This window comes from Syngnathus scovelli, chromosome 7, assembly GCF_024217435.2.
Source record: "Syngnathus scovelli strain Florida chromosome 7, RoL_Ssco_1.2, whole genome shotgun sequence".
Classification (NCBI taxonomy): domain Eukaryota; kingdom Metazoa; phylum Chordata; class Actinopteri; order Syngnathiformes; family Syngnathidae; genus Syngnathus; species Syngnathus scovelli.
The window spans coordinates 3,035,288-3,060,068 of NC_090853.1; the positions used below are offsets into that span (position 1 = coordinate 3,035,288).

The following is a 24,781-nucleotide window of genomic DNA, read 5'->3' on the forward strand; positions in this document are numbered from 1 at the left end:
GAATGATTTAAGAGCGAGCTTCTCATTTGGCTGCTGGAGTCGTGCGAGGACCTTGGAAAACAGAGCAAGTCCCAAAGCGGTGCACGAGTCTCCCCGGGAAACACGACGGCGAGCTTTCAAGGATGCCGAGACACTTCAGGGCCGCCGCTTGCCGTCTTTGGGGCCGCATCCACAACTTGATTAGCTCTTTGCTTTTTCTGCGCCTGCCTGATTTAGTAGTCATATTTTTTTTTTTACGGCTGTCCGACCGATGGAAAAGATGTTTAAAGCGCAATTTCGTTCACTCGCAATTGAAAGCAACATATTGTCATAAAACACAAAAATGTTCATAATGTTAAATACGAATAAAGTTGTGACCTGCAAGCTAACGGCAACAGTAATGGATGTCCATAACGGGGTGGTAATGTTATGCCTGATACTAAAATGGAAATGTTAGATGATTCCTTCGAAAGAAAAGAACCATTTTATGGTACAGTCTGCGCCTTTAAAATAAGCGCAGATGCAAATAGTGATATTATACGGACCCTGTGACAAAAAAAAAAATCTCTATCATAAACATTTTGATTTTTAAGTCCTCCATTAAAGCAAACTTATCTTTTGTGTTTTATCAAAATAAGACATTTGCATTTTACAATGGGGAAACACTAAGCAACATTTATTTTTCCAAGCTTCTGATGTGGACATAAGTAATTTTAATTTATTTTAATATCATGTGACTCAACCCTTGCTTATTTATACGCATAGCCAAAATAAAAATTGCTTTTCGCCACTTGAAAAGAAGTGTCTGATTTTCTTCTTGTGTGTCAATGCCAAGGCTGCCGGAGGAACAGATGGACGTAAAGAGGAACAGGAGGAGGCAGAGGTGATACGTCGTCTTACTTCACAGAGAGAACATGAAGTTTGAGTGAAAGAAAAAAAAAAAAACCCAAACACAGCAAAAACAGTCCTTTGAGAGCTACTGCATTGCCATCTGCTCCATTCCAGCTTCCTCACACATCCCCAAAACATTGAAAACACCAAATAAGTTCAGGTCAAATATTTTCTCATATTTACAAAATCAGCAAAAATTGACTGTACCGGCTTGTAATTAATCCCATTAAAGCAAGCTTATAAAAGATATTTTGCCAAGCTCACCTCTTGTCGCCTTGGCTTGTCTAACTCGCCATACAGTCTTGGGGATTTCAAAGTTGTAGTTTGCAGGTAAGGCTTTCATTGCTTCCCGCAACTCGGGATCCTGCAGAATTTCATCCGGAATCTGATTGGCCACCCGTCGAGGTCTTTGGACTAAATAAAAAAGTTTTAGAATGTATGAGCATACAGATCCCAAGTTATTAATCAAAATTTTCAGAAAAGAGTGTTCATTAGTTTCAGGTGATTATCTGTACAGTAAAAGTTCAGGAATGATTATTGCTGGTTCTGATAAGCCCACTGTTGCCGTTTCATTAGGATAAAATGCGGTGTTCGTTCCATCTGTTCACTGAATAGTTATTGTTAATTGCCTTCGTTTTTAATTGACTTCTGAGAGATGAGTAGCACAATGCCTGAATCATTAAATAGCTCAGTCAAGTTATAAAAAAAAAAGAAAAAGAAAAAAAAAAGGTAATCTTAGTGTGCAGCAACAGCTGCATCAACAGATTGTGGAAAATCAAGTGACATAAACTCGTTTACAAAAACAAATTTACATTTCTGGATTTTTGACATGTTTTGAAACCAGTGTGACGTTTAGGTGCCCTCGTAAATCTGACTGACTTTTTTTTTTAAGGTATTACAAAAGCTATTTTTGAGCGATTAACACTGGAAAACAGTCGACGATCATAAGCGTCTCTAACGCTAAAGTTTTTAATTTTACAGCAAAGGTTATTCACGATTACAGATATTGATTTTAGACATGTTAAAGCGGGACAGATGTTTACAAAACGTTACGTCATGTGTCGCTTCGACGTAAACTCCGTCGTCTACTTCGGAGACATTTTTAATTACCCCAATCATTCGCATTAATAATATCCAAAGAAAAAAATGTAATTACCTGCTGTAGGCTTTTTGATCGGAACAAGCTGCCCGTCACACGCGGGCGCCGCCATGTTTTAGCAGCGCTCAAAACACCAGCCAAGCCAAAGCAGTCGATAACCGAGCGGACTGAATCGAGCACCGATAGACAATTTACGCATAAAATAATCGACGGTTATCTAATTTAACATTACAGTATTAATGCATCTGAAAATATATAAAATATCAAACATGTATTAATTTTAATACCCATTCCGATCTAAATCTGACGATTAAATTGCGTGATGATATAGTTTTCTTATTTCCAGGACGCCTGAGTATCTTGTCGCTCTGCTGAAGTTTAAATATAGTTTTGCGCCACGCATGATTGGTTTCCCCGCTGGTATTTGTCTGGTTCTCCAGTGAGAGAGGCTGCGCCTGGAGGAGGGAGGAGGAGAGGGGAGGAGAAGAAGGAGGAGGGTGAGGCGGCACAACATCACTTTCTCCCTCTTTGAGCGCAACGGAGTGCTGCACGGATGCAACGCACCGACTTCGCCACACACACATTTGTTATCAGAATGCTTTTAAAAAAATGCTATTTTTAAGGATCCATGAATGGAATTGGCTGTTTTTATTCTAATAATTATTTAATTTTGGGAGAGATCCAGCTGGAAGGACTTTGACTGGTCGAAAAGGAGGATTGTTTTTTTTGGTTATAGGGGAGAAGCATTCAGTCATCTTCACTGGACTTTCCGACTGACGGAATTGCTGCGCGTGGGTCCGTTTCGGGGATCATCGTCCCCCCGATGTTGAAGACTGGAGAATAAAATTACACCTGCATAACGGGAGTGACATTTAAGTGACACATCAAAATCGGATCAACTTCCGAAAGTCTGGAATATTTGGATCGATGATTTCCAGACAGTGGAGCAAATTCACTTAGGTCGGCAACATGTTCAAAAGGGGTGAGTGACACTGAACTTTTAATGTTTTTTTTTTTTTTCCTGACGCACACGTGCAAACGTGGTGTGGGTGCGTGTTCATTCCGCTTTCCTGCCTGCCGGCTAAAATCGAGTGCAATTTTTTTGCGCGTGGTGTGTGCATGCACGACAATGTGCTTGTTATAAACCAGCTGATGCCGCACTGCAGTTTATATGACTTGTGCCCCGGTCAGAAAGCTGAAGAATTGTTCTTATGCGATTATTATTGTTGGACTTGGTGGTCCACAAGGTCATTCACCCCCCGGCCACACACACCAAATGATAATCCGAGACCTTTTTTCACCTCATATGCAACCAAGCCCTACCCTGAAAATACTTTAATATCAAGTTAGTGAAGGGAGAGAGAAAAAAAACGTGATTTTTTTATTATTTATTTATATACAAGGGCTTGTCTGCAGAAGATGGATGGCATCAGCAAGACATTAATACTCATAGGTCCTCTCATCTATCGATCAGTGACTGCAATCCCTGCAGCTGCTGCTAAACAATTATTATGAGGGAGTAAAATCAGACTAGACCCCCCCCATCCCACCCCAAGGAGGCTTTGATGATGTCCCCTACCACCCACTTGAGGAACCCTTGCACAAGTAGAGGCCACCACTAGGTGTGCTGTTTTAACGATCAAAACATTCCAACATAAAGTTGTAAATACGATACATATGCAGTGATTAGCAATCACATTAATTATTCAGAATTTATTGATGTCATGTTAAATAGATTCCACTTAGGATTTTAAGATGTTTTTTTTCTTTTTGTTGTAATTTTAATAAGTAGCAGAAAGCCAGATACTGATTACAAAACAAAACCACACGGAAATCTTTGTTTGTGACCTTGTTGTGTAGTTTTAAGACAAAAAGCAGCAAACTCACTTCTTGTTTTTAAAACACAATTGGCGGCAAGTTTGTAAAAAAATAAATAAGTCAGTTCACATTAGACTATCATGGCATGGAATGGACTATCAATAGCCCAGTCGCGGCTTAAGCCAGAGGGCGGCCATCTTACGTTGCCACAGTTACCCACAACGTTTATTATTTTTCCGCTGAAAACACTGTTTGCATTTTACGCTGGGATTTTTGTCTAGAATAATGAAAGCCTCACAAACGTAGGTAAAAACATTCAGAATTAGCATCAATTCAATTAGCTCCCTCTAGTGGTACTTCAAAGAACCCCTGTCCAAGAACAGTTCTGTTGTTTTTAACTTTTTACTCAAATCTTTCTCAAATTCAGGCCCAGTGTTACTGCTCATGATTGTGTTGTTTTCACCAACACATAGACCTACTACGCGACTGTCCATCAATATCGTGGTGGTACTTGGAGTTACACCAGTCATAAAAATGACAACCAGCTTGCCATGTCGGGTGAATTATGCAAAGGAGAGTCTGAGGAATCATTATAAATGCTCATTGTAGCATTGCCACAACAACACATCTACTGGTGGCCTTGTACACACAGCGCCGTCTCTTCTCTGCGCCGCGGGTCATGCTGGCACTGCAACACTGTATGGATAGATACCACCGCTCACTGCTTTTAGTCTGCTTTGTCAGACCCAATCTGTTTTGGATGCGCGTGTGTGTACTGTGCCTCAGGGGCAGCGAGAGAAACAGCCTGTTTTCCTTTGCCATCACATCGATTATTGCTGTTCCAAGAGTCGAGATGAAACACACCGCGGTGATGAGTGCTTATAGCTGGAACAGCTTGGGGGCGGGGGAGGGGAGGGGAGGGGGGTTGTCGAAAAACTGCCGTCTGACAGCTTAGTGCGAGAAGTGATGCCATATCGTTTAAAAGGAGTCGTCGTAAGGTTCACGATTGTCTGCTGCGACCGATGTGAGTCACCATGCATATTTATGAACGTGCTGTTTTTGGAGTGTGTGAGGGCGAGCATGCGTGTCCTGTTTTTGGGTGTCGTGCTAATGAACGTGCTGGTAGAAAGCTATTATTGGGTCTTCTGATATTTGATTGGCTGGAGTTGGACCTAGGGGTGGAGGCAAAGTGAGGGCGAAAGAATCTCAAAGTTTTTGTATGCAAATGAGCCATCTCGGGATGAAAGATGAATCGAATTTGAATCGACGTGCAATTTTCAGACATTTTTTGTTTTATAAATTATATGGGGAGGATTGGAATTTCCACCATCACAGGACGTGGGAGGGGGAAAAAATCCCATTGAATTCAAGACAAATTTATTTGAGGTAGAAATTTCCCCAGTCTGCCAAAAAAATGCAAGCGTACTTGCGGCATGTCTTGAGTTGGCGGCAAGGCAGAGATGTGTCAGCTTTGGCAGGAACATCGAACAAGTTCTCTGGTGAATTTGAATGACTTTGCACCTAGAAATAACACATTGCAGGGAGTCTGGTTAATGCATGAGGGCCCAGCACTGGCTGTGACACATCCACCATTCATAAACACATACATTGGAAAGAAGGAGGAAAAAAAAAAAGTCTTAGATGATTCATACACGGCGGTGCTCAGCGTGACTTTTCACGGTGGCTGCTTGTGGCTAATTATTACGCTAACGAAGTGGGAAAAGTAGATTTGGCATTCACATGACGTCTGACTGCCCACTGGTTTGTTCAGTTGACACGGAGGTGGATCGTCGTGGCGACAAGCTGAGCTCTCATGTACTCATGACACTACTAGTATATAGATTTTAATTGTTTCCCCAAGAAACGAATGAAAATGGAAAAAATCAGTGCATGACGCAATAATTGTGTCTTTGAACGTATAGGGTGTCAAACTCATTTTTTTTCCCGGGCCGCATTGTAGTCATAGTTCGGATTATGAACATCAACAAAGTAATGAAATTGGAGACTAGTAAAAACTGTTCAAATATTTTTAAAAGATCAATGGTAACAAAAATTGCTAGCAATATCTGTATTTTTTTTAAAAGTGAAGACAATTTGTAACTTTAGAATTGACAGATGAAGTTGATGCTCAATTTGTCATCTTCGGGGGCCGTATAAAATAATGTGGCGGGCCGTATCTGACCCCCGGACCTTGACTTTGACACCTATAACAAGGTCTAAGTTTGCAAGCGATTTTTTCCACAACTGCACATATTTCTCAAGAAAGCATCAATCCATGCTACCATCTGACAGCAGCGAAAAAAAAAACCAAGATGTCCGCCGCATGTACAGGACCACGCCATGTAATTCCAGCGACATGTTCTGTAGGATTAATCGAGGCCGGATCAGTGAGGCCCTTCCAATGTCAAGAAGACAAGTTGATCTCATCTTTAACATCATCTTCTGAACTGCTTATCCGACGCCCTCTTAGTCCTCCATCCTTCAGAGCGCCGATATGACCCGCGGACGTCAAGTGTTTACGATAACACGTTAAAAAATGGCCGCCGTAACAGCCGCAAATCTACGCTCATTAGCAAAGGACAAACAGCCGCTTTACCGGAGAAGTGAGATACCGAGCCCCCGGGAGCGGGCGAGTGATTAAGTACGATGACATGAATTTGCACGAAAGCAATAAACGCCCATCTGTCACTTAACTACGTCGAAACATCTCGAGGCGCCGTCCAAACCCGGCGAGCCTTAATTCTATTTCAAGAGAATAGCTTGTCTAATCCTCTCAGTGTCACTCGGTGTCAAGTCGCCATTGTCGGACTCGCGTTTCGGACCGCTGACGGGAGGGCTCGGATCATGTAGAGAGCTGAGCAAAAAAAAAATATATATATCAACCCCCCAAAAGCAATCTCCTAAAGCTGTCGATAAGCCGGCTGAAAAATGAGAAGCGAATCAGGACCAGGGTGGGCTTTGCCTTTCCTGTCTTGTTACAGAATGTGTTCATTTATAAAGATTAAGCCAATCAAAGGTAAAAAAAAAAAAAAAAAAAGTTGACTACTGGAGGGAATACTTCCGTTCTATAACAACAAAGCGATGAAAAAGTATAAGCAAATTGATGAATTGGTAGTCTGAAGATCTCACCTGGAGCACATGGTGTCAACAGTAATTTACTGAAGAGCATCACCAATAATTGGATGTCTGACATTTACTTATGCCGGGGGAAAAAAAAAAAAAAAATCATTGCTATGGCTTTCACATTATCCGCTGCTGGGCAGCGATGTGCATCTCAAGCATCACATTTGCACAAGGAGCCATTCACAAAAGAATATTTAAGTTGGAGCAAAATGTAGTCAGTCATGCTGGTCCATCTCGGAGTTGTTTGGATCGGCAATTTTTCCATCGCGAAATAATGGAAGTAGAAATGGTCATGTAAGTATATGAATATGCAAATTAGTTGAAACAAATGTGCTCATAGCCCCGCCCCCTTCTCATTAAAAAAAAAAATTAGCCTGTGTTCTTAGTGGAAGTTACATGCATGTTTTTTTTTTTAATTAAATAACGTGTAAATTATTAATTGCTAACAGTAATGTTTTATTATGTAATGAATTACAAAAAATATTTAACTTTGATGACAGAGTTTCCAGCACCAGTATCGATAGTAAAAAAAAAAAAGCTCCGATACAACGACACTGATACCACTTCACTATACCTTCTAGTTAGAAACCAGATGCATTAAAAACATATCAATAAAGTTGATGAATAATATTTTCTAGGGGTCATGTTTTTGCTATTCGGCATTTTCCTCTGCGAATATTTTGAATCGACTGTATCCGCCATTATTGCGTAAATCAGATGCAAGGCTAGTCTTTAGCTGAGGATAATGAGGTGAAAGCAATAAGCAACCTATGAGCCCTTTTGTTTTTTTAATCATTATTAATAATGAATTTCTAATGATGTGGTAAATAGGACTTTAAAGGTCAATGTGACTTGCGTAGATGGGAAGGAAGCAAGGAGGAGGGCATGGAGGAGTCGGGAGTTCTCCCAGGTGTTCTCCTGTGACAGCCCCCATCCTGCTCCCGCCCCCCTTCTCCTTCCCGGGGACTTTTGTCTTCTGTGTGCTGAGCAAAGCAATTCAGCATCAGCACCTGGACGTCTGCCCTTGTGCCGTTGAACCGTAACGTGTCCTCAAGGCCAAGCGGTGACAGACGAGAACAAGCGGCACGGGTATCCACCATGTTTTCGGGAAAACATCCACCACCCCGATTTGCGCTTGTTTATCTCGCATCCCATTAATCCCGCACTCCATCCACGTCCGAGTCGGCATTCCGACGCCGGCTAATTCGCTCCCGAGAGTACATGCGGATTTAGGGAGGATTCAGAAATGAACGATTTCGACGGGCGGGAAATTCCAATGCGGGGTTGAAGATGCGATGAAGCAAACAACAAGTAGGGTTCATCTCGGAGGTTGATCTCACTTCACGGCAAATTATCTCAAGTATGTGTGAAATACACTCCGAGGACTGTGGCTCAGAGATGATTTGAAACGTAATTACAACTTCAGTGTGTGTACATGCGAAGAAGACTCTCCGCTAATGACCCAGACTACTCCGCTAGTCTGATCTTTCGAAATTCAGGGACGAACTCATCATCCCTTTCCCACCACAGCTCCATCTACTGGCTCCCAATGTCAACTTCTAAAAGTCATTCCTCGACGGCTACTTTTTGATCCCATACTAACCAAACGTCAGTCAAAAGCCAGCGGCCTTTCACAGGCGGCGTAGGTAATCATCACCTCGCCGCTATCCGAGGTCTCCTCTCGGTGAGAGTGGGCCCTCCTCGCTCACACTTTAATGAGCCAGCCTGCTGTCAGCGTGTCACCTGAGCTCCGAGCATCTGTCGCCTTGCCGCCATTCGTGTGTCTGCCGCCGTTCGTGTCGAGCTTTAGCGCCAATCGCTTTCACGGTAATTGCTTAACCTCCGAGTTAAAAGTCCTGCACCGGGGGTGTGAATATATGCCGACTTGAGATAATGTATGTTTTAGACCTGTTGAGCAACATCACCTCCACGTGACATCTAGCTCACCTCTAGTTCGCCCCCTGGTGGTTGGCTGACTTGTGATTTCTTCGATTAGAATCCTCTTTCCCCAGTCACATAATTCTCAGATCCAAATCCTTCTTAATTGTCTTAGAAGACTCTTAAAGCCACTTATTTACAGCAGCAGACATGTTTTGACCTTATTAAGCTTTGCGTGAAAACGCGGATAAGTGGAATTAGCTGTTTTCATCTCGCGTCATTTTCACTCGGCGCAAAGGCCACCTTTGTGGAATTGGATTTTTGGCATACATCAGATTTACACCTCTCGTGCACTTGTCTGGACTTAAGTCCTTGATCACGACTCAAGTCCTCCCCAAGTGCAAGGTTTGGAGCGCTAGAGATAAGCACGATAATTGATCAACAACATGGTGGCCTGACCGCTGTAACAAGATGTCCTCCGAGGGAAGAATGTAAAAAGCTCCATGGCTGACTTCCTGAGATCCTCTTCTCACGCCGGAGAAGACCACATAGTGAGGAACGAGCGAAGCTGGCAGCTGCTTGTTTTACATTCCGTCCACCTTCACCCTGCAGGGATTCGCTCTTGCATCCCAATGACAGGCTTCTCCTCCCACCTTGCTCAGCAGCTTAAATCCACGCTCGGAAAGTCCTTTGAAAAGTGCGGATGAAGCTCTAAGAGGTCAAACACACATTTGTTTGACTTTCCAATCGGTCTTTCACCCCAAAAAATTATTTCACACTGAAGGCATTATAGAAACTTTACATTTCTACTCGTCAGTGTGGGAAAACTGGCGTTGTCAAGTCTCCTCCCTTCATTGTTCCGATTTAAATAGCGAGCAAAAGGGGAAAGCTCAGAGCTGTTTTTATTCCAAAAAGAGATTTCCATCTGCTTTGCTTTGGCGAGGAACCTTCAAGAGAAAGCCGCTTCCTGCCTCGCCCGCAGTATGAGAGAGAGAGAGGGTGGGGGGTATAAAAAAGAGCAGAGTGAATAGATAAGCGCTAACGTGCATTCTAGCTGCTCCTCTTCAAGGCCTTGCCTAGTGCAGTTCAATTCTCACGGGAAGGTGGAGCAGAGAAGGAACGCCCAATCAATGCCATATCGATACTTTTTTCCCTTCCCCAGAAGAACCACCAGTCACTTTGCCCTTAGCGATGGCGCTAATGAAGCCGCTAACCCCACATCGTCGCGTCACTCCATGTTTCGCTCGGAATCGAAAACCAATCGAGAGGGTAAATAGCAGATCACGAAACGATTGGATTTTGAGAAATTTTAAATTTATTAAAAAATTTGAAACTGTTGCCATTTTGTTAGATTATTATATTCTTTTTAGACATTTTAAATTGATTTATTCATCCCGAGAGAGAGGGCGAGAGAGAGAGAGAATCCAAGGACACAATATGTCAGGGCTCTAATGGAAGTAATGGAAGAAGGATGTTTTTTTTTTGGTCTTGTTTTTGCGTTGGTGTCACACCCGCTCTCGCCACCTCTAGATGAAGAGGTTGCAGATGACAGTCAACGTGCATTGTCTCCTCTGGATGGAGATTGACAGGCAGAGCCCAGCCCACTCACATTTAGCTCCAAAATATTTTGTTTGTGGAGGTAGTTGACAGAGCATATAAGATGATAGCAAAATACATCATTAGAATGCCATTAAAAAAAAAATATATATATATATATTTCGTCATGCCATTAAAAATATATATTTATATATATATAAAATAAAATATATAAAATATATATTTTTCTTCATGTGACATTTGTGTTATTTTGTGTGTGCTAAATAAAAAAAAAAATATATATATATATATATATATATATATATATATATATATATATATATACACACTTTTTTTTTTAAGTACCCTTTTAAGTTGATAGGATTTCCATTAAAGGTAGCCAGAGGTTCATATGTGGTCAATAGATTTTCAGACTTCATTAAGAGAGTGTGTATGGGGTGTAAGAATGGGAATCGAATGGTGACGGCGGCTAAAGTGGGCGATAATGACACGTGTTATTGACCTGAGAAGCCCGACCGACACAATCTACTTCTTGTTGTTGCCTTCCGTCTTTAAAAAGCTTCTTTCTCCAACTTTGAAGGTGCTGATGAGTCAGAAAGAAAACTTTAAAAGAGTTGTCTCACTTTATAGTCGGCCACAAAGCATCTGGCATCGTCAATTGGGGCTACTTGAAGGCATTGAGTTATATTTCCTCCTCTCCTCGGTGTGGTCCGAATTTCTGAATGAGCTGCAGCTATTTGATGCTCTTTTGATGGCGTCCAGTCAAAGAGAAGAGCAATAATCAAGTTCTCCTAGTCTGCTAGGAGAAAGGAAACGAGCTCCAATAACGTAACGACTAATTAGTTTGTAAGTTGTCCTTGAATGTCTTATTATGGATAACAAAAGTATACGTGGTGGGGAGGGCTGTTTTGCTCGGTCTCCTGGTATTCCGTCTTTGTGACAAAAAGAACAATGCTTCGAGTGTTTTCAATACCGCAATATTGCTTTCAAGGAACTGGAGAATCTTCTAGTTGGCAAATTACAGGAATAAGAAAGTGTACAGTATGTACAAATAAAATACCAACACACACACATTCCATACATACATTGAAGCGGGTTCCGACAGCAATATTATGGCGCTAATGGAAACGTTTCTTGTGTGGGAGCACTCAGCGTTGTCTGGCCGCGGATGCACAAACACGCACGCTATTGTTATTTTGCGTATGCAACAGCCTCGATGTTCCCGCTGCCTCCCACCTAGCAGGTGTGTGCCGGACTTCCTCTGCCTCTCATCCTCTCGACCCGACCCTCTCGTCCCACTCAAGTGTGTATGACGGGAACAAAATAAAATATTGTACATGGAACAGGCTGCTTCTCTTCAATCTCTCGCTAGATGTTCTCCTGTTTCCCGACCAGAGTTACATACTGTATTTATTTACAGTGGTGCCTTGAGATACAAGTGATAGGATTTATTGTTTCGCTTTGACTTGTGAGCATAGACTTGAGATACAAGCGCTCTTTGGTGGTAGTAAACTTAACAATCGGCAGTAATAGTGAATAATAATTCAATAAAAAGGCTTAATTGTATTAAAAGTCACTCCCAAACTAAACATCAAACAAAATTAGAGAAAAGAATCACAGCTTTGCTAATGCTAACAAGCAAAATCATCGACATGCTAACAGCTAGCATCGCAAGTTGCGGTTTTAGAAGCAAAGAATATTTCAAGCTAGTTGAGGCTAGTGCCTTGCTAGTCACGACAACTTCGTGCACTCTATTTAACCTTCATCCAGTCCTCACGAAATCTCAGGATTAGTAAGAGTGACAACCTTTACTCTGTTAATAAATTGAGTTTCCAAATGTGGTCCTGACTCAGAGTTTCCAATTTGCCCTAATGAACCCGCAGAACCTTTCCATTGCGGTTTCTTCTAATTAGCCACCATTGACGACGAGCTGTCAATCATCAATTTGGCATCGGTGTATTAAATCTGGATCACAGTTCAATTCATTTTTCCTCTCAGTATCACTGCTGCGGGTATAGGTGAACTTTGGCACGTGATTAAAAGTTGGGCTCAAACAATTAATCACACTTTTGTACTTCAAAACAAATACTGAATGTCAAAGTATTGGAAAGCAATTAATAATTCCGCCGCTAATTGATATTTTTATTACTGTATGCGTAAAGGGACTAAATGAGAAATTATCGTATTTTCATCGTATTTTTATCGGACATATATTTTTATTTAATCAACCGATTAATTACAAACATAGTCCTAAAAATAAATCGTCAGGCGCTAATTAATAGCACTCGTGTGCTTGTCGTATGCGCAAAGGTCCGAAGTTCACATTTACGTGTGCTCCGTAAAGACTACGGCGGCGCCACAGGTCAGCGTGTCGGGTCCCCGCTGCGTTGTAAACATTTGCAAAGCGTCTCCGGTTTATCTCCGAGCACGAGAATAAACAGCACATTGTGGGAAACAGATAAACGGTTGCTCTCCGTTAGCGTAAACGGAAAAATGTTACAGCAACCGAAAAGAATCATCTAGCAATTAGTCGTCTCGACGCTAATGCTATTAGCAACAAAACATCGTAAATTTGAGGATGATGCACGTATTAATCACGCGGAACACGCACGAGATAAGAAAAATGGGATGTCAAGAAGTGTGCTAACGACACAAAGATCTCACCTCGGCAGCTTCCGCTCTTCCAAGCCTCCCTGGCAGACACTCAATCGCAAATAATGAATAATTAATGTTAATTGGAAGCGTTGGCAAGAGTGAAGAAATCGCAAGGACTTGTGCTAATTGGCAATTTTTTTTTTTCCTTTCAGGGGGGGGTGAGGTTGTTATTTTCCTCACTTCTCCTCATACCTTCTTGCCTGTGGTAAGAACTGAAAATTAGCACAACATAATGAGACGTGTATTAGGTCAGAATTGGGAGGAAGCGGAGCAACCGAGTTAATAGACTTGCGAGCCGATAAAAATTGATTCATTTGTTGAGATTTACTTGAAGGCTTTCGTTAGCTGTGTTCAATTGCTCGTGATGTAAGACGTCCGACATTTGTCCGTTCAAATTGTGATGATGTCATCAAAGCCAGATGGAGTTCGAACAAGTCAAGGTTGTAAACAGCAAAAAAAAAAACGGATTCTCTGCATTGATGAATAGCTTAGCCTTGTAGCGCACACACATAGCGCTTGTTAGATTCCACTCCCCCCCTCCCAACCTGAGCTTCTCTCGCTCACTGCAGACTTGCACTCTTCATCTTGAATTATTAAAAACCTGTTGTGATTCCCTGTATGATTGTGAATCTGGGGCTGAGGCTCTTAACATGTTTGTTTTTCTTCTATTCACCGACTTCTCCGCCCACCGCTCATCATCCCGCCATCTCTAAAACCTGATCGTGATGCTGCAGTCCTCCGGAACGTGCAAATGTAACCCTGAAGCAGAATGAGGACTACTAAAAAAAAAAAAAAAAAAAAGGCGCTGTAGTCCTAAGTGTGAATATTATTCATTTGGATCTGTATTCATGTCAGAGGACTTTTCACAAGATGGATATTTCCCAGCATGCATGGGGAGCAGCAGCGGTGGGACCCGAATTGGTACACACAGTCTCGGGCGGTTTCTCAGGGGATACGCCTCCCTCCCGTCTCCAAGCCCCAGTCGCCTCCCCCAAGAGGGAGAACCTGCCAACGGCGGCCGTTCAACACAACACACACACGCTTGTTTTCTAACCCAAATATGCGGTAGAATCTCCAAGGTCGAAGGAAATTTGTTTCGGGATGCTTTGAGCGCAAATGCAATTTTGGCTCAAGAAAACTATGGAAAATTTCTCCAGTGTGAAACTTATGAAAGTTTCATTCCCTGTTACAGCAAAATATTTGAATATTCCAAAGAATCATGCAAGGAGAATAAAGCGTTAAGATGCTTTTTTCAGATATAGTGACATAATAACGTCGGTTGAGTGAAGTGAAAAAAAAAGTTATGGTCAACATAAAAATTTAAATAAATAAATAATGACATTTCAAACTCATCTTAAACTGAAAAATAAAATGGCTTCAGATTATTCAAGTCCGAAAAAAATTCGAAAAAAAGACTCCCGATAATTTCCGCTAACAACCCAGGCTACACTTAGAGCTATATATATATATATATATATATATATATATATATATATATATATATATATATATATATATATATATATATATATTTCCTTTTTTAGACAGGCATATAGGTTCCACACAAAAAACAAATAGGTGCATTCATGAATAGTATGTGTACATTAATATGTTGCATAAAATATTATTACAAAACTAATAACACTGAGTCTTTTGTTTATAATAAAAATCCCCCCCCCCCCCATAATAAAAACAAATGCCAAGCAGTGATGCCAAGCAATGATGCCAACGTTGATGCGCCAACGTCTCCGAGGGACTGCGGCTGTCCTAAGAAAAGGTTACAAAAACAGCTGCTGGCAGATGAAAAATTCATGCGGCGAGCGTTTGATTTAAGCGTCCTCCTCCATGCCTCTCCGCTTAACGCACGACAAACCGGTCCGAGCAACGAACGGCGGTCCGAGGCTCTTTTGTCTATGATCTGCCGGTGAATATTAATGTCGTGTGTGCTGTTGGAGCTGGATAAAACTAAAAAAAAAAAAACAGCGAGTCGGGATTTGAATATGGCCCTGGCAGAACCAACGCTCTAATAAGCGGGTGAGGGAAAACACGAGCTGCATACACGGAGAGCGCCATTGAAGAAGACATGGCGACTCGCAAGGTCTCTCGAGCTTGCCGGGCCGGACTTGTAACTCACGAATTTAAATTTTATTTTGGAGGCCCTATTGCATTAATAATGTGCTTTTGAATATCATCAATTTAATGTTTGAATAATCTATCAGAAAGTGTGTTTTTTTTTACATCTTGCAGTTCCATGATAAACAGAAATGAGGTTAGCGGGTCAATTTGACCCGGGGCTTTTTTTGCGTTGAGTTGGGTTGTTAAGTCAAGACAATCCTTTACTGATTGAAATTCAACTGTGGCAGCTGGGTTCAGTATAGTATCTTTAGAAATCACCCAATATGGGTCAGTTTGACCCGCAGTCAAACATTTTCTACCATTTTGAGGCACCAAAGCCAGGTTTATAGGAGAGTAGTAACAGGTGTTAAAGTGATTCAAAACTGAGAAACAAGATCGGGGGAGCTGGAGGGGGGAGCTAAATTTAGCCTGGGTAGTTAGCGGTGCATGTTTTTAATCTACTTGGTGGCAATTAACAAGCAGCTAGCAAACAACAAAGGTGACAATTTTCTTTTCCGATTTTTACATCAGCACTTCTGGCGCATTATTAAAAAAACGAACACACAAAAACATTAGCGGTGTTGCTAATTCATAGTCTAGTGCGATACTTAAGCGATCCGAACCATTTGGGCATTCAATATCAAATACAAAGAGATTGAGCTATCACACCGGGGAAAATTACATTTGGTTAAGTGTCGTTAATGAAGAGTATCCCAAAAAAAAAAAAGCTTTATGCACTGCGCTTTAATTGAAAACAAAGAGGTGGATGTCACGGGATCACGGCGCCCGGAGCGTCTCGGTGTCGAACCCTTTATTACGATCAATATGAACTAATGAAAGAGCGATAGGGATTATTCAAAATATGGAGATAAGGAGAACATGGACTCTCACATTTTGTACATTCGCTTTATTTAAGATGAGAGCGTCGGTGCCGCCTCCGCATTTCAGCCACACGCACTCGACGACATAAGGAGCCTTGCTCGCCTTTTGTTCGTGAGGCTCTCAGACACGGCTCGTCTCGATATTATCTGTCGACGCCGGCTGCCAACGGCGTGTTGGGTAAATACAAGCTGCCTAATTGCAGCCAATCGCACCCCCGCAGGAGCTGCAATTTGGAGCGTGAGAAGGACCGCTGGAATGAGATCTTGGTGGAGGCACCCCGTGATCAGCCTTGCTCAAGAGACACTGGAGAGCACTGAGAAGCTTGTTGTTTTTTTTCCATGTGATTCCAGTTAGCCATTAGCTTTCAGTCCGCAGATTTTGATGCTGCACTTCATCATATTAAGTGGCCCGCCAAAACAAATTGTGCATCGTGTCAAAACTGAAATTACAAATTGTCTTCACTTTTGGGGAAAAAAAATGCTAATAAAAAAATTCACTTTTGGAAAAAAAATGCTAATAAAAAAATAAACAATAAAAATAAAGAATGCTAATAAAAATGCTATTTTTTTTAGCATTCATCTGTTTAAAATATAAATATAAATAAATAAAATATAAATACTTTTTACTAGTGATTTATTGTTTCATCTTGTAGCCTAAACTGTATATAAAAAAATGCAAATAAAAAAATAAAGGGTAAACATAAAGAATGCTAATAAAAATGCTATTTTTTATTAGGATTCATCTGTTTAAAATATAAATATAAATAAAATATAAATACTTTTTACTAGTGATTTATTATTTCATCTTGTAGCCTAAACTGTATAAAAAAAATGCTAATAAAAAAATAAAGAATAAAAATAAAGAATGCTAATAAAAATGCTATTTTTATTAGGATTCATCTCTTTAAAATATAAATATAAATAAATAAAATATAAATACTTTTTACTCGTGATTTATTATTTCATCTTGTAGCCTAAACTGTATATAATAGCACTTCAAAGGACACAACAACTAAATTCCAGCCGTTAAAAAATACCGCTTCGCTATCAAACCTCCCTGTATAATACGGATATAATAATAAATATAGTGTATAGCGGCTTTAAGGTCAGCCATGCAAGAAATAGCGATTCAATCCTGCACTAATTACCGCACTATATCTTCTTTAGATTCACTCACCGCGGGACGGCGGTATTTGGTTGTATTTTACCGCAATAAAACTGCAACCAGGTAACGAGTTTACGCGTAGGGGAGGTGGGAAAGCAAATGGTCCTTGAAGAGGCTCTCTCACCGAGGAGCAAGCTTTTGATGTGGTATAGGAGCGTATTCATTACCCGCAAGCCGTCATCTAAGCGTTACCTGGCCATCTACTGGATGTTCCTAATTCCCCGCGCCGCCTCTTGAAGGTCACAGCGTGATTTAAACAAACTCATCTGATGGGCGGAGGTCTATAAATATTGCCGATGCTCTCTCGCTCGCTCTATAAAATCTATCTCTCGGTGCGTCGGAAAGATGAGGTGAAGTCTCTTCCATTAGCGACTGATTTGTATGTGTGAAGTAGTCAAGGAGTGTGATTTCTCCGCAAATTGAATATGTTGTGGCAGTTCTAACGAGCGGTTAGCGATATGACGGCCATTTTGCAGCGCTTCATGACCGAGCAGTTCAGAAAAACTGAATTTTTTTAATTGATGGATGGATGGATGGATGGATAGATAGATGAACGAACGTACGAACGAACGAGCGAACGAACGAACGAACGAACAAACGAACGAACGAACGAACGAACGAACAAACAAACAAACAAACAAACAAACAAACAAACAAACAAACAAACAAACAAACAAACAAACAAACAAATAAATAAATAAATAAATATTGCGCCATTTTCAGGGATGTGCTGTTGTTTTTTGGCCCAAGATAAAATGTAATTGCTTTTCTATAGGTGTCCCGTCTATTGGCTTGACTCCAGCATTCCCGATGCATTGATGGACAGGTTGCCGCGGCGACGGGCTCACAAATGAATGTTTTATCTGTGCAAGGCTGTAATTGACTGGGGGATGGGGGTGTCATCAAATTGCCAAAATGCGGAACAATCATTCAGGCTCACAACCTCATAAGTAAAACGCCGTCGCAAATAAAACAGACTGCCCCCACGCTGACCGTTATACAGCAAACAAATTGAGGACAGTTTCGTTTTAGAGTCCGCTGAGTGTTCTAGAAGTGCGAGCCACGGGGCCGAATAAAAGTTGAACGACTTTTTGCTTGTTATTGATGGATCAATTGGAACGGTCAGCGACGACCTAGACTGACCTGATTCAAATGGGTTTGGACTTATCAATAGGCCAACATTTGAGATCTGGTGCCTTCAAGTTTCATTTTTGAATCGAGGCAACTCGATTTATTCTTCAAGACGTTTCATGTATCAAAGATTTCCAATTTTCAAGCTTGGGGGGGTCTCACTATTTTGTCTTTTTCCTGCGTGTGTGCCATGTCGTAAACTATTGTATAAATGTCTCACATTTGCGCTTATTTGCTCGGCTTGCCCCTGCGCACGCTCCGATGTTTGATTGATGCCGAATTAGAAGCGATGTGAGGAGGAGCAGGGAGCACAAGAGCCCCGCTGCGCCGGCGTTCTTTCCGCCACGCAGACATGCTTGTGCACTAATGAACTTCAAAACACCTCACATCTCGACTCCTACTTTTGCTGCGTGACAGCTCGGAAACGACACAAGCGTGTCTGTTTTTTTCTTTTTTTTTTTTCCTGCAGTTTCTGCTGATTTATTCGTACACCCGAGTGGAAAAAATATCGCCGGTCTTACAACAAGCTTGCGTAAAAAAGGCCACCTCCATCGAGGTGGGGCGATACATTGTTATTTTTTCTTTCCGGGGTTTTCGTTAGTGAATGAAATCAATTTATGATAGCAGATGGTCGGGGTAGGGGGCGTGGCCTCCCGCGACCAAGGACGGACTAATTGGTTTGGAATGCGCAAACGGGGCCGAGGTTGTGAGTGGCGGGGTGTCAGACTGGCGAGGGGGGAAAGCGAAGCAATCACGGCTAACGCTAACAGCGGATGGCAGCGATGCAGCAACAACACAAATTCCAGCCACCAGGCATTTTTTATAAGTAGCTCACTTATTTGTTTCCAGGTTAAATGTTTTGACATATTGCGGTTGTTAGGGCTGTTAGTTTTTTTTTTTTTTTAATTCTAGGACAAACCCATTTTGCAGCAATTCTAGTCACATTTTTAAAAATTAATTAATTAATTAATTTATTTATTTATTTATTGTGCCGTTTTCCAAAAAAAAACCAATGTGCCATTCGCCCAACGTAGCCATAAATAATGAAAAAAAATGTTATAGAAATTAATTACTTTTTATACTAAGTGCCCCCCCCAAAAAAAACAAAAATGGTACAGTCTACATTTCAACATTTTCTTATGTATTCCAATTTTGTCATTCAAATCACAATGGAGTTGCTTCCCCCTCCACTGCCAAAAATGGTAGATTCCAGTACATCTAGTTCTTCTCACAACTTTTATATTTTTCCTCCAACCAGAAAGATTTTAAATAACCAGCCGAAAATATAATCACAAACACTTTACCGTCTCCCTCGGCTGTTGCCCTTCTGGCTTTTCCAATCAATGTAACTTAATCAATACTTCATTTTTGATGTTGTTTTGGATAAAACGTTGCCATGCTAGGATTTCAAAAAGCTGCTGATGCCGCTTTTCTTCCAAAACTGAGCCTTTTTCCATTCTCGGGGTTCAAGTTTCACTGACAAACTTGAGCAGCAATGAACGATACCCCTTAAGGGACTCAAACCTTTGGACCAAACGGATGTCGCTCAAGTCCCAAAGTGGCACTGATTAATCGTTGGCAAACAGCTAATTAAACATTGAACATTTCAACACCGGCTAATAAATCCACGTCCGCTGTGTTCACAATATAAATTGCTGCTGTGGCAGAAAATGTATTTTAATAAGTTTGAGCTGACAAGCAAGAGCTGAACATTTCTTGTGAATGAGTTTACAGGTCAGCAGCACCGCCGCCGCCGCCGCCGCTCTTATCATGACGGATCAGAGTCAGGTTCACCTGCAGCGCCGCAGTCCAGTGATTAGAGTCTCCGATAGAGCGGCCTTTTATTGCCCTGCTTGTTCTCTTGCGTGTAATTCGGATTCCAGGATTCATCACCATTCCCTCCTAGCGATCCATCCGTCTCTTTTGACAGACTGGGATGAGATGAGGGGAAAAAAAAAAAGAACCCTCTGTCCTTTTCTCGTTGCCTTTTTTTTTTTTTTATATCAGAAAGTCATTAAAAGAAGAGGAAACCCAATTAATTCCAGATAGAACCCGTTCCTGATCCACGTCTAAGTGATTGAAGGCCTTCCCCAGATGATCAGACCTCCACGCTCACATGGTCTTCTTCCAAAGCACCACGTTGCAGATCCTATTTCATCCTGTCTATTTTTTTTTCTCCTTCTCCTTCCATTGTGAGCTATCCAGGAACAGAAAGGCTGGCCGTCTTTGCGAGATAATGAAGTAAACACTCCCCACAGCGCACGCAAGAAAAAATAAAAAAATGCTGATGTATGCAAATGAGTTCTTAGTTTAGAAAATTGAGCCATATTTTTTCTTCCTGAAGGGTGACTCTGCACATTCCGTTTCCCTTAATGCTCTTTAGGTGTATTATTTAAGAGCGACAACGACAAATCCGAGCCTGGAGCTGCCTTTTTTTTATTTTTTAAAACCGCTGCAGTGTCCGCAGGGAACGTTTGGATTTAAAGTCCATTGTGCACGTTGACAATCCCACTCAGGTGCGTTTTCGGTAGGAGCGCTAATGGGGAAGATTGCTTTTTAGGATATGTGGATGCGGGATGGAGCTCAGTGGAAGCTTGCAGATGTGGACGCCTTATGCTTATTTTATGAATAGCCAAATCCAAAATAGACAGAATTTGTCTGTTTCCTCATATAGTAGCTTCAATCCATAAATCCTCTTAGCTTAATGCTAACAAACAATGCAAAACGTCATTGACAGGCTAGCAGTTAGCATCGATAGTCATGGCTTCAGAGACAACGAATATTTAAATACAAAGAGTGGAGCAACACAGGTAGACAGATGATATAAATATAAGAGAATGACGAATAAGCAAAAAAAAAGTGGATTATTCCTCATTTTTGTCTGACTTAGTGTATTATACTGCCTCCTGGTGGTCAGTGTGAGTACACCAAAGGGTGCAGAACGATTAATTGTATTGCAGCATGAATTCTTGTGGGAGAATATTTTTAAGTGTTTCTTTTTTTTAAATCGAAGAATTGACTTCAACCTAAGGCGCAGTGTGAAGACAAAAGTTTCCAATGATCCTTCAAAACATCTTTTAGAGAAAAGAAACTAATTGGATCGAATTCATTTGAATGTAGTTTCAAAATATTCTGGCAGAAAAAAAACGTTTCATATGTCAAATATTTTTCATACCGCCGTGAAAAAAGATCTGAGGGAAATCTTTTGAAATTTTAGGAAACAGATCTTATATAAAAAAAAAAGGTGAGGTGAGGTGATTAATTTAATGATTGACATGCCAAAAATCCATTAAATCCACTTCCAAAGTATTCCTCTCCTTGCCACAACCTCTACATTTCTCTCATCCTTTCTTCGTCATTACACATCTGCAAGTTATCACAGACTTTTTTTTTTTTTTTGAAAAGTTCACTTCAACTCGGCACTCTATTACCGGAGAAGAAAGAGGCGAACGCACATCGGCAAAGCCCTAAAACCGGCCCATTGCTCACTTCAACGGTATTCAAACACAGCTTTGCTCTGCGGGTAATTGAAAATGGACTGTCATCAACCAGACAGTGAAAAGTCGTTCCCTCAATTAGACGGCTGATATTTGCTCACCTGGCTGGAAGGCGGCCATAGTGAGGAATCACCCGCGAATATTTGTTTTGTCGTCTTTGAAGCTTCCGATCGGTCCTCGTTGGGCTTGAATTGCAACTGTGCGACGCCACGGCTCGTCAGGATCATTAAACCGCCGGGAGGCTCATTTGGATTAAGGATTTGGAAATGGCACAATGAGTCACCAAAATCCACGGAAGCAAATATTGAATATCTCCAAAAACGTTGGAGGTAAAGTTACTGAGAGGCTAACGGTACGATTAGCATCTGTTTGATAAAAATGAATGAAGGCTTGGATGTTCTAGTCGTGTGACCTTCGCAGTCAGAACGTTTTGTAAACAACCGACTTTGATTGGGATCGCCTGTGACTTGGATTGTAAGAAGAAGATGCAGATTGTTGCTTTAGCTTCTCAGGCTATCCGGACACTGGCTAGCTGCCACATGCTTGTCACTTCTCGTTTGAATTGTTTTGTGCTCCAGTTATCCTTGTGGTGTCTTTAACAACTTTAAAAAGTTGCCTCGCCCTGTCTAACAGGAAGAGGCAAGTGTGACATTTTCAAGCTTGAAAATAAGCGTAAACAGAAGCAGCTAGCTTCATGGACGTCGTCATAGTAATTAATCTTTTTTTTTTCGGGGTTACAAACGCTTGGCCAGCTCCCGAATTAACCTTCGCCGAGGTCGTCGGCACGCTAATCTCTTCTCGTTGATGAATGCGGGACGTCATAGCCCAACGTCCTCGTCTTCAGCGAATGCGCGCATGCTAGCCCGCGCGCAGATGTTAGCATACTTTTTCTGATGTGGTCAGCGCTCATCATTTTTCTCCGCTAGTCTATTTAGCGAAGTAGAAAGTGGATGGGAAGTTTTAAAAACATGTTTGAAGTAGGGTTGTCCTCTTTCAACCTGCTCTTAGCGCGGTCGTAGCCATCCGCGCTCCCCCGAGGGACTTTCACCTGACAAAAACGCTCTCAGGCTTTCTCCTCTTAAATCCATTTTCCTTCCAAAAGAAAATGAGCGGCTTGGTGCGCGTCAACGTGACGGCGAGGGCGGAAGGCGGAGCCTCTCTGACACGCCGGCGGATTACGGCGGGAAAGCGAGGACCGAGATGCGGCGGGAGGCATCAATGAGCGAAAACGCTTTCATCTGTTTGACGACTTCAAAGTCTTCAAAGAAAACGGGCTGCACTCGAAACACATTAACACTCTTAACACGGACGCGGGATGTCAAAAGATCTCACACGTGCGCACTCCTTGCGCAAACACACAAAGTGACCTTTGCGTGGCACGATTTCAACAAGGACGCTATTAATAACCTCGGCGGCGCTCGTGCCGTACGGTTTTACAAGCCGTGACACGACAGCTGGCAAAACATGGCGGCGGCGGCCCTGTTGTCTCGTTACGTTATCGATCATTTGGCTGACGGTAACTCGCGAAGGCCAGAAGTGACTCGAGTCAACGTTTTTTATTAGACAATCCTCGACAAGATCGCATCAAGTTTGGACGCCGCCGACGTTATTTGGTGTCGGCTTGGCAAATTAACACGGCCATCTGTCGAGGATATCTGCTTCCGATTGGAGCTCATTTGGGCTTGATAAGCCGTGGAGGTTTCCCAAAATGGCAGCTTTGACACCAAAATGATCAACTTCCTGTTCAATTTCAGGCATGGCTGCTTTTTTTATGCATCCTGTTATGATCGACATGTCTGCCCAATTTGGGAAACTGATAGCGGAATATTTTTGCCTAGCTTTCCAGAAAAAAAGACTAACGTTATGATTTGTCCACATTCGATGGTAGAAGGAAATAAGTGACCGATTTTGACTACGGTGGCTCATTAAGGTCAAAAAAGCTTTTATGCTGAAATTAATCCTGTGGTTAGCCGATGTAAGCTAACAACAAACCGTTCATCGGAATCAAACCCATATTGGTCGCATGCCGATTTTTGCACCACCGATGTTTCGGTCTCATGAATAAAAAATGTTTTTCAGTGAGCTAGTTAGCGCTCGAGGAGGAGGGCATTAGTTTACACATGGAGAGCTCTCTCGAGTGACTTGCGCGAGATCTTTGCCAGCAGCACCGGGACCCGCCCGAGGCCCTTTGGCACTCTCGGAGCAATGTCAGCTTGCCGGTGCTATTCGTGTGTGTGTGTGTGTGTGTGTGCAAGGTGACAGCAGTGTTACCTTGGTGAGCAATGAGCAGCAAAGTGACTCGCAGGCCATCAGTAGCAAATACAACCTCGATCCGTGCAGAGGTCAAATAACGCAAGACACGCAAACCACTCGGAAGCTTTTAACGGCGACATTTGGAGAACTTTTCAGTTCCGCACATACGTTTTGACTCTTATCATCCCTCGTTAGCATAGCGACGCGGTTCACATCCCACCGGGACGTGGAAACACCTCACGGTTGTTAATCTCAGGTAGCCTCGTCTCATTAAGACCCGGACGTAATCTCATAAGTAAATATGATAAGACTTTGATAAGTCATCTTCCCACTTGTGACCTCCACTCTTAATTCAATGCTCCATTTTGGATGACACTTGGCTGACTTTTCCATCCGGCTTGTAAAATGAGGCAGTTTAGGAGTGAAAGTGACCCCCGAGGGAGTCATGGCGGGTGGCAACAGATGAGCCAATTGAGTCCACATGGCTCATCTGGCCATCTTCCACCTGTGTTTCCTGCAGCGAAGCACAGCTGCTCACCAAATTCTGCCTCCACCTTGGATTTTTTTTTTTTTTTTTTGGGTTGCTTGATGTTTCATAATTCACACATCTGCGCTTTAATCACCTCTAGCGGCTGGCTGTCCGTGCAGATACATGAGGCCTGTTTGCAAATGGCGGCAAGTGTTCATACTTGTTGGATTCGTCATAAAGCAATTTTTGAAACACGAATGAACTTTTTAG

General features: G+C 41.9%; 2 protein-coding genes across 5 annotated transcripts in view; one reads left to right on the top strand and one right to left on the bottom strand.

Moving 5' to 3' along the window:
* Positions 1–24,781, bottom strand: part of dph1 (diphthamide biosynthesis 1) — a 105,056-nt gene that overhangs the window by 32,031 nt on the left and 48,244 nt on the right. For 3 of the 4 annotated variants that reach the window (XM_049725297.2, XM_049725295.2, XM_068651268.1), the window contains 2 exons: positions 5,214–5,308; positions 1,135–1,284 (listed from right to left, as the gene is read on the bottom strand). In XM_049725297.2, coding sequence (XP_049581254.1) covers positions 1,135–1,284; positions 5,214–5,308 — 245 coding nt within the window. Of the gene's footprint in view, positions 1–1,134; positions 1,285–2,026; positions 2,178–5,213; positions 5,309–24,781 lie in introns of those variants that run through there. The other variant, XM_049725298.2, reaches the window with a different exon arrangement.
* Positions 2,248–24,781, top strand: part of rtn4rl1b (reticulon 4 receptor-like 1b) — a 69,160-nt gene continuing 46,626 nt past the window's right edge. The window contains exon 1 of the mRNA XM_049725299.2: positions 2,248–2,951. Coding sequence (XP_049581256.1) covers positions 2,939–2,951 — 13 coding nt within the window. The 5' untranslated portion in view covers positions 2,248–2,938. The remainder of the gene's footprint in view (positions 2,952–24,781) is intronic.